Consider the following 17411-nt stretch of genomic DNA (forward strand, 5'->3'; position numbering starts at 1 on the left):
ACTAATAAATCAATAAACAAATATGTATCGTTTTGGTCGACCACTTTTTGCCATTTTTTCGCTAGAGACATTATTCCATCAGTGTAAATCGAAATTTCCAGAAAGGAAGCGAGCGAACCATTGTTGTGATACATGAACTGATGCAGCATCATCTCCGTAAATTTCACAAAAATTTCAAAATATAGCGAATTTCTTCATTATTTTCACTCATTTTTGAACAGCTGTGACTTTTTTCCAACTTCCCCGAATTTAATTTTTAGGTTATTTTTTTTTCAATATTATTTTATTCATTGGATCTGCTTTTTTTAAGCCTAACAATAAGTTAAAAAATCTTAAATCTATTTAAAAACTAGACAAGCACAAGCGAGTGATTGAGCTGTTTTGGTGATACGTTGCTATTTAGTAAGCATTAGCCAAAGTGTTTGGGTGACCTCGGAGTTTAGATATTTATTTAATTCTGCTGTCTTACATTTCTTTCATTATAATAGGAATACCAAGGTCTTTATGTATATGAACTCGTGATTGTTCTAAGCATTTTCGATTGGAACCTTTGTAGCATATATCAATATTAGTTGCACAGGTCGTACCCAAAGTTGAATGCCATACATCCAAATCGTTTTTATGACCGCATTGTCAGTGGCGGATCCAGAGACGATTCTTGGGGGGAAATTGAATTTATCCTTCGATTTGGGCTTCAAACTTATTATTGCGAGAGAAATACAGTACAAATTACAACAAAAATTATCAATTCCAATTTTTTGGTAAACAAAGTGGTTATAATCGAAAAGTCAACCATATGCATGCATTACAAAGTGGCTCATTTTATTAAAAATTCAAACAGAAAATTCCTTTTACATTGCGTGTTTCATAACACAAAACGATGACTGCCAAGTTTTGCGAATCTTTCGATGACTTCTTCTGCGGAGATTTCGATGTCATGATGCATATGAAGCAACGCTAATCCAACTAGTCTTTCTTGAAGCATGGTCGTCCTAAGCCATGTTTTGATGCCGCGAAGATAAGAGAAAGAACCTTCAGAGCTCGCGTTTGTTACGGAAGTGTACAGAATACTCGGAGGTACATAGGTGTGGATTGTTGGGAATATGTCGACATCACATTTTCTTAATGTTTCCAGTGCAGAAGTTGGAATTTCGCTGCCTTCAATTTTTTGTTGCTGCTGCCAGTGACATTGCCAGTACCTTAATTCACCTTTGAATTTAAATTTTTGTACGCTTTTTTCATCATCCAGAAAATTCCCGAATCTTTCTATCAAGTATCCGATTAGATCATCGATTTCGTTTTCTTTTAAAATACTTGCTTTTTCTGGAAGCAACACACTCAATTGGTAACCATCCAAAACTTCTTGTGAAAAACGAGCTTCCAAATCTTCTTTGATGGTATCCAGCAGAGGTATGTAGACAGAGACCCTGTAGTAATCTTCGCAAGTTTTCACGTCGTAATTTTCGCGTTTCGTTTGTCGGCCACATATTCTCGGTTTCGCTTCGTCAACATCGAGTTTTTCCGCCATTTTCTTGGCTTCTGAATAAATCAATCGGAATATTTCATCAACTTTTTCCCTCTTTTTTTCCAACGTGGCAAGCAACGTCCCAATCATTTTTGATGCCTTCGCCAAATCAATTGCTTCCTTTTGAAGAACTACGCTGAGCGAATGGGTGAGCGATAGAATGTCGCTGAGACAGAAGAGCCCGACGATAAATTCGAACTTGCACAAAGCCGATATGAGAATTGTTGCTTTGCCTGCTGTTTCTCTGTTCTTCCACTCACTGATTTTTGACAGACCTTCGATGATCAACGGTAACTTCGCAACAAAATGAAGGACAGCATCGTGCCTCTCTACCCATCTTGTTTCACACAACTGGACAATTTTTTCACCAAGTATCATTGCTATTACAGTCACATGTTTTGGAAATGAGTTCTTGAAGAATTTGTCGACTTCTCGTATGGCACTGGCAACGTTTTCGATTAATTGTACTTTCACTGACTTTGAAATACTGTTGTTGAGTTTGTGCGAGAAACACGGAGTCATGACAGCATATTCGGCCGAATATTTTTTTTTTTACAAAATGTGAATAAAAATCGGGTCCATTTCCCGACAGAGCCGGGAAAATTTCCGTGCCTGATTTCCAGGCGTTTCCGGACCAGCCGTTATCGTCGGGAATCGCCGCGTTCCGAGGACGAGGGCAAGTTAAAACACGGGTTCTAAATGCGAAATTGGCTACTACTATTGTTGAATAAACAAACCTGACCTCAATTTCTCGATACTTACCATTTTAGATACTCAAAATTGGGCACTTTATTTTCCAGAATAAAGAATAACTTCACAGAAATTGACGAAAATGAAATGGGTAACTTGGGCAACTTATAGTAACTATGTACATATATGTATAGATGATTCCGCTCAGCTGGGCAAAGCGTGATTCTATTGGACAGTCAAGTTGAGGCTTTTTGGCGAGATAAACGGATTTAAATGAAACGTCACCATGCGTCGAGTATTTTTATACTCAATAGTACCAATTGTACAGTATGAGACATATGTACATATATGCCCGCAGAGATATCGAACCTTTGGGCATTCGATAGTCCCAAGCCAGAGGCAGCCCACACTGAAAAGACCTGGCTCATGTAAAACCAGGCTTAACCCAATAGATGACATGCGTTTGTAAAAAGAAATACTGTTCCCTGGCATTAGTTGTGTGATATTACTTTGTTTTGTTGCAGAAAAAACAAATATTGAACGCATACTTATGATTTGAAATATAATTTTTTATATGTATACGAGTATGAATTTTTTTTCTGTTCAGCCTTTCTTGAGTTAAAAATTGAGTAACCTACACGGCTCTCTTTTATATATATAAATAAGTTGCAAACTCGACGGTGATTTTGCAAAAAAAGGCCCCCGTTCGGAAAAAACGAATAACTGCGCAAATTTTCACATCTTTCCGTGCTGTTGTTGGGACGTTTCTGCGGGTACATAAGCTATTTCGTTAATTTTTATATATAGTATAACTAGAGGACCCTTCCCTGCTTTACAGTAGCTGATACATAAATAGCACTACTAATACCATCTACATGATTTCTATTAGTTAGATTAGAACTATTAGTTACATTTATAAGATATAGCATTTTGGATGATGTAATTTGTGTTAGTTTACAAAAAATGGGTCAAACAGCATTTCGTCTGTTAATAAAGCATTGCTTTTTCGGGGAAAAATGCTTGTACTTTAGAATTTGGGTTCTGCACATGGAAATCAACCGTTGAAAAGAGACTTGCTTTGTTTTGTTTGTCTTTAATCGTCGGTGTGTGACAATAGAGGAGGATGGAGTCATGTGTAGAAGTTCACGCAAGTGAGGAAAGTTCTCTGATCGCCATTCACTTGGGAGTGGCCAGAAACGATTCTTTTACATATGACTCAAGCAGCTCACGACTTCCGGTCTTTGACCAAGTATCCTCTGGGTAGCCTAAGAACATCCGTTTGAAGGCGAGCTAAAGTGAAAGGCGAAATATCCCCTACATAGGGTTGTGCGCTGGGTTTGGGACCCGCCACGTAAAAAAAAACACCCCCAATGAAAGGAAGCAACAAGCCTCGGATGAGAGACCCCCCTTTTGATCACGACCATGGCAAACGAAGGACAAGGAAGCACAGAAAATGGGTCTGGCGGTGAAGGAGGGCAAGACGAAATATCTCCTGTCATCAAACAAACAGTCGTCGCACTCGCGACTTGGCTCTCACGTCACTGTTGACAGTCATAACTTTGAAGTTGTAGATAATTTCGTCTATTTAGGAACCAGTATTAACACCACCAACAATGTCAGCCTGGAAATCCAACGCAGGATTGCTCTTGCCAACAGGTGCTACTTCGGACTGAGTAGGCAATTAAAAGTAAAGTCCTCTCTCGACGAACAAAAGCTAAACTCTATAAGTCGCTCATAATTCCCGTCCTGCTATATGGTGCAGAGGCTTGGACGATGACAGCAACCGATGAGTCGACGTTACGAGTTTTCGAGAGGAAAGTTCTGCGAAAGATTTATGGTCCTTTGCGCATTGACCTCGGCGAATATCGCATTCAATGGAACGATGAGCTGCACGAGACATACGACGACATTGACATAGTTCAGCGAATTAAAAGACAGCGGCTACGCTGGCTAGGTCATGTTGTCCGGATGGACGAAAACACTCCAGCTCTGAAAGTATTCGACGCAGTACCCGTCGAGGGAAGCAGAGGAAGAGGAAGACCTCCACTCCGTTGGAAGGACCAAGAGAAGAAGGACCTGGCTTCGCTTGGAATATCCAATTGGCGCCACGTGGCGAAAAGAAGAAACGACTGGCGCTCTGTTGTTAACTCGGCTATAATCGCGTAAGCGGTGTCTACGCCAATTAATAAGAAGAAGTGTGACAATAGAAACATGGCTCTATTATTCGCCTAGTGGACTGCACATGATGAACCGGTTCTCAAGAGTGGAAAGACGAAAAAGGCCTTTGGGATGCACGAGGTATAAAATTCATCAACTGATTACTGAGCCAGTTATGATCCATTGCACTGCTTAGTTGATTGCAGTTCATTTCTACCATTCCCAATATCCCAAATCAATTGCATATATAATTTTTGGATAAAGACCAGTTTGAATTTGTGCGCATATACTTCATCGTTTCCGTTTAAATATTGCACTGCTCTGTGAAATGCTTCGAAAATATTACTGTTTACTTCAAATTATAATATGTATACCTTTTTATCAACACAGCTATTTTTTATAATAGATGTCACGTTTGGTTTGTTATAAATGCAATTGCCTCCTTCGCCAATAATCTAATAAAGTAGCCGTTAACCAGAGGATCGAAATCCAATCAATTTTATATATACATACATATACTATATATAACTCCTATACTGACAGACACATACGGTTAGAAAAACGAAAATAATTATATGTATTTTATGGAATTTGGGATAGTACTCGTATCAACCCGATTTTATCTATTTTTCCAATGCCACATATTATTAACCAGTCGCATACTAAAAAACCAATCATATATCAAATTTTCGCTCAAATTTATTTATTTTAGACACAAAGATACACTGTTATGCGTAAAACACGCTCTCTAATTTTCATTAAGATAACTCACATATTGGCCGATATATGCGGTACAAAGTCTCCCGGAAGTTTTAAAATCTTTATATTAGGTGTGTGGGGGCTTTCCCCGATTCAACCCATTTTTAACATACAGACATACCATTGTAAGAGAAAGATTATCCCTGATTTTCAATTATATATCTCACACATTAACCAATATTTTAATCAAAAGTCAACTATAGGTACTGGGGTCGAACTAATCGGTATCTAGGGGCTTGAACATTTTTGGTTGAATTTTAACAATTTTTGCTCCTAAAATGACATACACTAAAAGCATTATTCGTGCATAGTTTCATCACGTTATATTAATTGCTTCTTGATTTGTGTACTGAAAAGTGAAACAATCAAGTGGAATTTGAAATTGTGTTATATGGGAAGTAGACGTGAATGTACTCCGATTTCGCCCATTTTCGCTCTGTGACATAATAATATAAAAAGAATGCCACATACGAAAAGTCGAAATCGGTTAGACGGGTCCCGAGATATGAGATTTCACCAAAATGTGGGCAGTGCCACGCCCATTGCCCAATTTTTACACCGGCTTCCGTAAAGCTCTCCCATACCATCTCGTAGGTAAAATTTAATGTCTCTGGCGTATTTAGCTATTGATTTATCGCGCTTTTAGTAGTTTTTAACAGTACCGTTATATGGGGAGGGAGCGGAGTTATCTTCCGATTTCATCCATTTTCAAACTGGAGTTCTTATAATATTTGAGCTGGACGAGTTTGGTTTTTGTAGCTTTATTGGTTTAGAAGATATGTACATTAAACTTATTAGAGGGCGGGTCCCAAATTACGCCCACTATCTTTCAAAATTTTTTATCTTAAAAACCCCCCAAGTTTCATCCAAGATGTCTCAAATTAGATTTTTATATCTTACCAAGTTTATAAACTATGTAGCAAATTGGTTGTAAAACTATAAAAATAAGAGTCTATTCCAAATGGAATGAGACAAATAGATAAGATATATTATCATAAAAGTAATGACCGTCTGCTGGAATCAAAGCTTTTAGGTCCTGCAGATGTTGCCAATTCTTCTTTGTTATCGTTAAAGCAGCCTTAACTGAATTCCTAAAAGAACACGCGCCTAAACACACACTAACCTTGACTTCATACTGGATCACTTGGTAATCCAAGCGGCATCAACAAAATTGTACACTGAAGTATAGACAGCGAGTGTGGAAGATTCGGTAAAAGCGGCATCGTGAAAATAGTTTGAAGTGTCCCGGCAGAAATATGAAATGCAGGAAATACGATAGAGTTGGATATTTTTATCGGAAATGTCGGACAAGGTTACGGAAGTCCATTTTAAAGTAGATGAACCTGAGGAAACACTGGCGGCGAAGAGATACAGACCATAACAGAGGTACAGAATATATGTAAGTAGCGAAATTAGAAATGTACTCGACGGTTCGAAAGGAACTGCGCTATTCAGAATGGAGAATGAGTCGTCACAAGAGGGAGAGGTCCCTTGTAAAATAGGAGGTTACAGAATTACTATGATCACCGATTCGGGTTCTAAATTGAACCTGATTAGCCAATCAGATTGGAAACGATTATGCGAGCAAAATGCTGTTATGTTTAACTCACTACTCAAGATATTAGTTTTTGAGGCTCCAATTTCAATACAAAACGGTCCGGAACTGATTAATAAATTTTATGTAATTGGAAATAGAAAACAATCTCTGTTAGAATGGGACACAGCTATTCAACTCAACCTTCTAAAAATAGGTTTGGACATGCGTAGAGTTGAGGAAGCTGAACCGTTTGCCAAATGGTGGAATGTTTCTGTCAAGCTGTCTATTAACGAATCTGTAGTTCTCGTGCAAAAACCCATGAGACGTGTACCGACGGCGGTGGAGGGCAAAATAACTGAGAAACTGGGAGAGACTTTAAAGTTGGACATCATCGAACCAGTAACTGGCCCAAGTGCCTGGATATCGCCGGAGGTGATTGCCTTTAAAGATGATGGCGATATGTTTTATTTTGTGATTTAAAGTACCGTTGGTCTGCTTGCAGCAAGAAGTTCAGCGATTCTGTTTAAAACAGAAAAATTCGAAGTGGTACTGGAGAGTACCGTCAGACAACAAGAGGTTAAAGGCTGAAAGTTTTGGGACACATCCTATCATATGAGGGGATTGAAGTTGATGAAGAAAAAGTAAAAGTGATCACAGCATTTAAAGCGTCGAAAAATAAGGAAGAATTACGTAGTTTTCTTGGCTTAGCTACATTGTGGGTAAGTTTGTAGTTGACTTGGCAGACAGCACCGAGCCTCTAAGGAAACTAATGAGATGCAAGGAGAAATTTATTTGGGGCTATTAGCAAGACGAGACTTTCCATGAATAAAGCCGAAAATTGCCGCGGTATTGAAACTCTCATACTTTAACCCACAGGACGAAACGTGTTTAATTGCAGATGCTAGTCCGATGGCCCTGGGTGCCGTACTAGTGCAATTTGATAAGCCAAATACTTCTCGGATCATTTCACTTGCCAGTAAGAGTCTCTCACCGGTGGAAAAGAGATATTCACAAACCGAAAGGAAAGTCCGACCTTGGCTGTGGACAAATTTTAATATTAATAACCGATCACAAGCCACTTGAAACCATGTTTAAGCCAACCTCACGACCCCCGGCGAGTATCGAAACATGGTTGTTAAGGTTACAATCATATCGTTTCTGAGTGATCTATATGACTGGACCAGAGAGAAGCATAATTTTCGAGTCGTGTCCACTTTGATTCCGAAATCACTCTCCATATCACAGATTACCGATCTCTTAGACGAAGAGATACAAGACGCAATGACGTGTCTAAGCCAGAACCCGTAGAAAGCGAACATGTGAAGCCCCTATTTTATCCATTTCGTTTGGAGCTGTTTATAGTTGGTGATATCCTATTACGAGGAACTAAACTAGTAATCCCACGAAAGTTGCGAAAAATAATTCTTTGCCTCGCACATGAGGGACATCCAGGAATAAGTGCAAAGAAACGGAGGTTACGCTCCAAAGTTTGGTGTCCTTGTGTGGACAAAGATGTTGTTAAGGTTGCCTCATAGTGTCAATGCCCGCAAAAACAGCTCCGAAGGAGAGACACCCTTTCCCGAATGGACCCTGGAAACTGGAAATTCTTAGCAATAGATATTTTAGGTTCTTTACCTAATGAGGATGATATATTGGTACTGATTGATTACTAATCCAGATGTATGGAGTTCAAAGTGATCAAATCGATAACATCCAAAACCATTATTAATGAAATGGAAGAGGTATTTTCAAGATTGGGATTTCCAGAGACACTAATGTCTGACAATGGAAGGCAATTCATAAGTGTCGAGTTTAAAAGTTTTTGCAATAACAACCAACGGCATTGGGCTAATGACTACGCCCCCATACTGGCCACAGGCTAACCGTGAAGTAGAAAATATGTACAGGTCCATAGTCAACAAGAATGAAATTTAGAAGTTCGTTTTAATATACAATGCTACGCGCTCCACCGACAAAAAAAATGTTAAACAGAGTAATAAGAGAGTGCAGAATTTCCTGAACTCAGGACTTGGTAAGGGAAATGGCAGACTCAGAAGAGAAAGATAAGAATATGCGGAAAAAAGCGAAGGGACACAGTTGATCGATAAGGCCAGGAGTGCGTGAGATATTGGCATCCAAGTTCGAGATACAATACTCTTAAAGAATTTAATATTTCCGCACAAGTTGACACCCACATTAGATACTACCACATGTAAGGTAGTAAATCGAGAAGAAAATGTTGCGCAGATTTCCGCTGTCGGCTAAACATACACCAGGAATGTCATTTGAAAAGGATTGTGGCCACAAACCCATTGAGTCCGGCAGCGCCAGTTTTCCTCGACGCCGAGTTTTTCTCGAGCTACCTCAACATCTGAGGATCAGCAGAAGCCAAACGAGAACTTCCAACTACGTCTGGAGAAAACCGAAGGAATGTCCGTACCTGTAGGAGGAAGTGACAATGCACCCTCATAATCCAGCAATTATGAATACGTGTATGTAACGTTAATGGAAACACGGTATTTTAGATTAGAAGTACCTTATATCTGACGCTTATCAGAGCTCCTGAGAGGTATTTGAGAGCTTGAAAATTATGGTGCAATTTACACAATTTTTGAAGATGAGTTGACTTACCTTTATGGTACTTTTTAAGTTTTGATTTAACGGGTACTCCAAGTAGAGGCTCTATTTCAATAACTTTTTTTGACAGATCAGGCGTCAGTCATGGCAAGTTGTTATGTTACTTTTGTTTAGTATTGTTTGGCATCTCATCATGGAAAGACTTAAGCCTAAACTATGTTTATAAATCATTCAACTTTAACTGCCATTTCATCCAGAAAAAACAACGTTTGGTGTGGTTTGTGCGCCGGTGGAATCATCGCTCCATATTTCTTCAAAAATGATGCCAGCGAGAACGTAACCGTCAATGGCGACCGTTGAATAGATTTATTGAGAGAACACTTTGGCGAGCAGATAGTTTCTCATTTTGGGCCGGTCGATTTGCCACCAAGATCGTGTGTTAGACTTTTTCCTGTGGGGATATTTAAGGTCTAAAGTCTATGCTGACAATCCCACTTCGATTCAGGTCTTGAAGCAAAACATCTGTATGTCATTCGCCCATTACCAGTCGAAATGCTCGAACGAGTCATCGAAAATTTGACTCAACGTATGGATCATCTGACACGTCTCCGTCATTTGAAAGAGATAGTCTTCAAAAAATAAATGCCAAAGAATATTCCTTCGAATGATAATAAACAGTTCCCATTAAATTTGATGTCTGCGTTTTTTCTTTAAAAAGTATGGAACCTCGAAGTGGAAGAATCTCATTCCACGTAAAATATTCATATAGCGTGATTGTAGTCTGATTTCTCCCATTTCTCAATGTAATATAAAAATGTCAGGGTATTAACTGCAATTCGCCGATTATCACACCGTAAACAAGTTTTATCCTGAGCAAGTTAAGCATTAATGAATTAAGAAATATATATAAATATATATCTATCTACCTCTATTAGAGTGAAATATTTAAAAATTGCAGTTTAATAAATTGTTTTATAGAATTATTTGTTAAAAAAGAAAGTGTTACTTGGAAAGAAGTAATGCGCTTGAAACAAATATATGAGAAGTACTTGTATATCTGTAATTGGTTTCTCTAGTTATTTAAAAAATGTATTAATTGTCATTTATTTTTGAATCATAAAAGCAAAACAATACAAAAGGAAACGGCTAATTTTGATATTATGGCTCGAATTACTTGAACAAATTGTTGTTTTTTGGGCTATTAGAAATAGTAACAGAAAAAGTTAGATTTACACATATATTTTTTGATATGTCATTTGTTTGCAAAACTACATACATACATATGTATGTGATCAATTGTCTTAAGGGGGTATTCTCATGTAAACACTTCGAAAAATCGATTTTTTTATGTTTTGACAGTAAAACCTATTGAAAACATGCTGTGAAAAATTCAGACCGAAATTCATAGTATTTGATAAGTTACAGCTCATAGTCGACGACGTGTCGTAAGCGACTGTCTACCAGGCACCATGACAAGTCTGCAGCTGCTACGTTTCTAAACGCATTTTTCTCGAATCATCATTTTCTGAAACTGTCATGGTCTTAAAAAAAAGTATTCAACCGATTGCTTTAAAATTTACATATGTTCTTCTACTCATTTATAGTTGTCCCTTCCAGAACTGTTTATTATCGAAAATATTTTCATTTTTTTTTAACGATTTTTAACGAAAAAGACAAGATTTTCGTTACTTTTTTTTGAAGTTCATTTTTTTTTTTTAATGAAATTGATTATATTTGGTAGGGACGATAGCCGCAGAACTACTGAATAATAATCCATTTATTTATTTCAGACAACATGAACAGCCGCTATCACCATGACCAGTGAACTATTTTTTTTGTGGGGACTACTTTGATTTAAAAAAAAAAATATAACAAAAATGTAAATAACGAAATTTTTTTTTTTGTACATTTCAAAATAAAAATAAAAATATATTAAAAAATTAAAATGATTGAATTTTGTTGTCGCATAAAAAAAATTTTCCTAAAAAGTGGTAAAAAAGTGGAGTACCCCCTTAACTGAATGGAAAAATTGATATCAGACGGAATTCAAGATCGAAAAGTGAGTTTATGGTGGTAAAAAAGTGTGAGTGTTTTGCAACTTTCGGATTATTCTTAGTTTTCATACAATAATTATGTTGAAGCTACAAGTGCGATAAATCTAATAATCAACGTCAGAATTCTCAAATTTAACCACATAGCACATAAATTTGTTCAAAATCTACATTTTTCTGCGCAAATGTATATCTTAATTTCAGAAATCATAAATTTTTGAAAGAAATTTCGAGAAAAACGAGTTTTCAGTTTCGAATCAAAATTACGTCTAGTTAATTTCTTGATAAACACTCTATAACTTTTTTTTAGATGTACATTGATTTTGATACAATGAACTTTTTGATAAATCTCTGTAAACAAATACAATTTTTTAAATAACCGATATTTATAGTTATAAATAAAAATAATGAGATGTTGAGGAAAAATTTCTGTGGCATGTATTTGTTATATGCTATCGTAAAATATTTGATATTTCAATAATGAACACAATTTTTTCAAAATTAGTATTTTCTTAATTATATACATACAGCAAAAATTTGAAAAAATTCATGAATCTGGACAATTCTTCGCGTAAAATTTTAACTTTACATTGTGAAAATCCCATTTTCTATTTTGTTAACGGTATTGTCGTTAAAATTGGTTGGCACATTCGACATCTTTCTCTTGCAATACTTTTTAACCTGAAACAAGAGTTGATATACGAATTACTTCTTCGACCATTTATAAGCATATACAAATGTACGTACCTTTTAGAAATTGTTTTCAAGTAATAAAGGGTGTTTCAAAGTGGCAAGTAAAAATTCAAATGTCAATATGCTAGCTATATACAAAACTTTCAGCATTATTTACTACTTACCGGTATCTATGTACTTATACCCAAAAATTTATAATACAAAATCGCGTCTAGGGTATTTATTTCCAATTTAATCATTTTAACCATTACACACCCAAATTTAAAGATTTCAAGTGCCATGAACAAAACACATTATTATTATTTTGTTTTTGTTTTTTCACTACACTTATGTTTACGAATTTGATTTTGAAATCTTTATTAGATGTTGTAACGGCAGTTTTATCCATAAAATAATAAAATGTTAAAAGTTTAACTATGTGCTTAAAAACTAATGAAAATGTATACATAGACGAATATGTATTATGCAATTTTTTTTTGTTTTAATTGTTTGTTTTTGTTGTATTTTCCCCTTTTTGGATGTTGGCTTTCACATTACTTCGTGTTGTAGTTTAAATAAATTTCTTATTTTGTTTGTATTTAATTAGCTTTTGCATTATCCGGTTTTCAGTTATTAAATTCTTTTATCATTTTCAGATGTATAAAGAATTAAAATATGTATACTTTATTATGTACAATTCGCTTAGGACTGCTCATCCACCAGCAGCATAATTTGTTGAGTTGTTGTCTGAGCAGGATTCCTTGTACATTCCACTTGATGAGCGTTCCAATCTTTTCGTTGACAGAATTCAGAGCAATATGGAGTCTTTCGACAAAGCGAGCACTCGGCTAAAGCTTCTCTGTTGCAATTAGCACACTAAATTATAAAATTTACGTTTAGTTAGTATATTATTCAAAAACATATTTTGGTATATAATATTGTAAATTAATAGTAAACGTAAATATAATTTTAAAATAAAAAGAAAAAAGTTACGAAAATTCATTATTCAGAAACATGATATGAACGGTTTATTTGATATTGAACCAAGGTTTTCATTTGTGGCAAACAATAATTTTTAACTGATTCAACTGATGTCGATTGAATAAGAAATGAGGAAAAAATAAAACATTTTTTACAAGAATTCTGAAAATTATATCAAAAATTATTCCACAAATATGTTTGAGTTTTCGCCAGATGTGGAGAAAAGCGTCTTTTTATTACAAAAAAAAATTAATTTCAAATGTGATTCATAAAACTACTTTTTCTTCTTTCAATAATTGATTGTGAAAAGTAAACATTCATAGTGTGTCTTCGACAATGGAGTGAAAAAGAATTTTCAAAATTATTTGCGATCGATAACGATTTTTATAAAGACAAAATTGGTCTAAACGGAGAAAAAATACTTTCACATAATTGGTGCACAAGCAATTTTTCAAAGTAGAAATCTTCTTTTGCCTTTGCAATAACGTTCACCCATTTTTTTTTTTTTTTTTCTTTATTGAGAGGCATATCAATATTACTCAGCATCTTAAATTTTAACATTGTAATTCTTGAAATATGTCATAACAGATTATAGAACGTCTTGTTTGCAAATATATAGGCAGGATCAGAGTATGCATATCTACTTTGTATGTATTTATGTCGTAATAGTTGAATACATATATTAGTGAAACGAACAAACCCAACATATTTTAGTTTAACTTGTATTGTTGTTAGTTGTGTTTTGGATTAAACGTATATGTACATTACTAAATCAAATTTAAATTGATTTACTAGTATGCTCGGTACAAAAACAATTACCTTCTTTGCCGATATTATTTCATTTCCATGCAATGAACCAGAAATATTTGGATCTTCAAGGTTTCGCATGGCGGCCACCGCTGCATCCCGCTCCTTTTGAAGAATTTCAATCTTTCGATCATATGAATTCTTTAAATCGGTCAGAATACGTTTGAAATCATTTGTGGCCTTCACCATTGTGCAATAGACATTCTCCAGATTTTTCATTGCTTGACTATTATCCAACAAAGCAATGGAACTAGTGTCATTTATATTGACTACGTATGTCTCACGATCATAGGGATTAATTTGAGTTTGATCAACCAGTTCGGTCGATGTATCAAGGCTGTCATTTAATGTAGGCCAGGGTTCGTCTTTTGATGTGATATTATCTTCAGCAGTTAAGAAGATATTTTCATCAACCACAGTTGCAGTCGGTGGCGGTTCGACGTTATTATTACTGTTATTCGGGTTGTTATTGCGCTTTCGCTTCGGTACTGCATCAACATCAAGATCGGTTTGGTTTCGCTTCCGACGTTTATAAGGAGTAAATAAACGAACAGGACCAGATGCTACAAAAATATATATAATATTAGTATATCTGAACTATGTATGTATGCTTAGAAAGAAAGATATTCAATGAATAATTTTATATATTACAATCAAACGACAAAGAATTGGTGATTGCTTAGTAATAAAAATCATCACTACTTTTCAGGTGTTTTAATTGTTTACTCCTGTTGTACATTGGTAAAATTTTGTTGTAAGTAAAAACAATTTTTGATTCTATGGCGGTGTTGGTCTTTTAATTAGAAACGACTTTGCAGTATATAATTTTCTTAATTCATTAAAAAATAATATTGCCACATTAAAACTATTACTTGGGATAAACGATGTAACACCTTTTATTTGAATTTTACATAAAAAAAACAACATTAATTATATTTTTAAGGAAATGAGCTAAACACAAAAACACAAATTCAAATTGAACAATATGGATTAATTTTTTAATGTTTTGTTGGACAATCCTTATTTTTAACCATTGTCCAACCTTCGCGGCAAACTTTGAATTAAATATTGGCAGGTTTGCTCTGATTCGCTGTTCCAACTTTTTTGAAACATTTGAAACAACTTGTCTCTATTCCGGGGTTTTTGGACCCTAAAATCTCGTTTTACAATTACGCATAAGTCTTCAATTGGGTTGGGAGCATCACCCACATCTTATAAGCGCCTCCCTATCATCCGAGCTGACATTTCTTTATTAATTTGATGTCCAACTTCAGCATTTATTTCACGTGTGCACGGCGAACATTTGTGCGATAGCCGACATTGACAATTTCTCCCTCATTTTTGGAGTGCATTACTTTGTTCCCATTCTTATAATTAATGCATTGGGGTATAACTATAGTCATGCTTCTGGGTAAGCAGTTACAGTCGTAGGGCTATAACCAATTCTTAACCCGTCAAGTAACGGCTATAAGCGGAAGCTTTAGCGGAGCAACTCCGACATATTTGGTTTACTGAATTCTAATTGCAGCGTCTGTTCACCAGAGGTGCAGCTGGGAGTGGGCATCGGTCTTGAAACAAGCGGCTCAATTTTAAGGAAATCCTAGAATATAAAGAAAAGCTTCAGCGTTCAAATTACGTAGCCAGCCAAGAAACACACACCGGGGCATAATTTTAATTTTTAATAATCAATCAGCAAATAGGCACGTGCTTATTTAGTAACGCCGTCCAACGCATACATTATGAATAACGGTAAATATAATTTACAGTGCGAGTCTTATAAAAAGTATGCAGCGTTTTGATTTCTTTTAACACATCGTTTCTAATTATAAGTCCACCACTGTGTATACTATATATAAATTATATATGGATGGATCACTTTACATATGTTTATTTTAGTTTCGAAACAAAGTTTGCAATATTTTAAAACTAAATATAAATTAACATTTATTTTTTGTTTGCTGGAGTTATATATATATACAATTATTATAATAAAATGTTTTGGATTTATTAACTTGCTGCTTTTAAGAAAATAATATAAATTTCTATTTCTGTTATATAATTAAACTTGTATAAACATGATATGACACAAACGCTAAATTATTTGTTATAAGGTAAATAAAACATTATAGAAGTATAGGAACGTTTTCTCAATGTCTGGTCAGCAGCCATCTGTCAGCTAAGTTCTTTCCCGAAAGAAGGTGTCTTGTTTACATTAACCAGAACTTAACTGACAGTTGGCTGCTAATCAAACATTGAGAAAGCGGCCCTATATTAATGATTTAAATTTAATTTTATAGTTGTTTACTCACCAGCTTCATCATCGCAACAAACGGTGCAGCTGCAGTTTGTAGCGTGTGGTGTCAAAATTCCATCGTCTATTAAGGATTGCAGAGATTTTCCACCATATTTAATGGATCTCTTCCAATCTTTACTCGACCCACGTCCACAAACATTTTCAAATTCGCTGGGCGTATACCATTTATCCTTATATTTGACACAACGTCCACGACCTCCAGATCCTAACTTACTACGGTACAAATCAGCGCTGGTTGTCTTGCAACGAATTGGAAAAACTTCCATATGGGTTGTTTCAGCCCAATTCACTCCTGTCCCTGACCCACAGCCTGAACCAGCACCCTGAGCAGGGTGTTCACTGGTTGCTGTACTATCATGACTGTTATTACTGCCAGAACCGTCGTGATTGATTCCCACTCCACCACCGCCTCCGGTCGTTTGCTGGATGACAATTGTCTTCAAATCTCCCCCCATACTGCCTACGACAGGGCTGCTCGATATATAACCGTTATCGACACAAAGCATTTGCTTAAAATGCGGTAATTGGTCCGGTGTGATCACATTAAATGATGCTCCTGTGATCATAGAGCCTATTGGCAGGGACACCGGTACAGAGACCACACCTCCACTGCCGCCGCTATTCTCATTAGAGGTCACCATTCGCACTTTAGTATCCAGCTTTTAATTTTTCCAATTGTTAAAACGTATAGTTATAAATGCAGAAGCAAACGAGAAAAAAAGAAAAAATTGTGTACACATCAATTGCGCTGTTGAAGACAGAAGGTTGTACGCAAGGGAAAGGGGTGTAAAAGCTGTGAGCGCGGGAAGGGGCTGCGCGCAAACTTGTGCTCAGAACGCCACGCCGCCAGCCCTAACACCAGTTTATTATAATTACCTGGTGACCAGAACTTTCCAAAATCACCTCTTCCTTCACAACATCGCGCGCTTCGTCATTAAGAACACCCAGGTCTTTTACATCTCGTATCCTGCCTAGATGCAGTTCAGCAGAATCGACCTGTTCCATCTTTACACTATACTTTTTTCTCACTTAATTTCACTTTTATTTGGTACTTCGCGCTTCTCACACTATTTTCCCCCGTATTTTAATGAATTTACGTTAAGTTTAATCAGCAAAGTTTTCAATTCGTTAGTTTTGTAAACAATAAATCACATTTTGCTTATAAATAAAATTTTGTGGAAAATATTAACTGAACATGACATTTCTTGATAACAAAAGGTTTGTTTGATTTGTGACCGCTCAAACAAAAATTGACATTTGGAAGGCGACTTCTTTCAAATTCCCTCATTCGTTGATATTGCCATATTTAAAATCAACAAGCTGACGAACATCAAGTATTGA

At 35.9% G+C, this 17411-nt stretch overlaps 1 protein-coding gene across 1 annotated transcript; it reads right to left on the bottom strand.

The window, feature by feature from the left end:
* Window positions 1–12194: 12194 nt before the first annotated feature.
* On the bottom strand, window positions 12195–17307 carry LOC126762320 (deformed epidermal autoregulatory factor 1). Its single transcript, XM_050479013.1, has 4 exons — window positions 16947–17307; window positions 16066–16729; window positions 13769–14319; window positions 12195–12844 (listed from the first exon to the last, which is right to left on the bottom strand). The coding sequence occupies exons 1-4, from the start codon at window positions 17073–17075 to the stop codon at window positions 12671–12673; spliced, it is 1518 nt and encodes a 505-aa protein (XP_050334970.1). The 5' UTR covers window positions 17076–17307; the 3' UTR covers window positions 12195–12670.
* Window positions 17308–17411: the final 104 nt, after the last annotated feature.

Source organism: Bactrocera neohumeralis, chromosome 6 (genome assembly GCF_024586455.1).
Source record: "Bactrocera neohumeralis isolate Rockhampton chromosome 6, APGP_CSIRO_Bneo_wtdbg2-racon-allhic-juicebox.fasta_v2, whole genome shotgun sequence".
NCBI lineage: Eukaryota > Metazoa > Arthropoda > Insecta > Diptera > Tephritidae > Bactrocera > Bactrocera neohumeralis.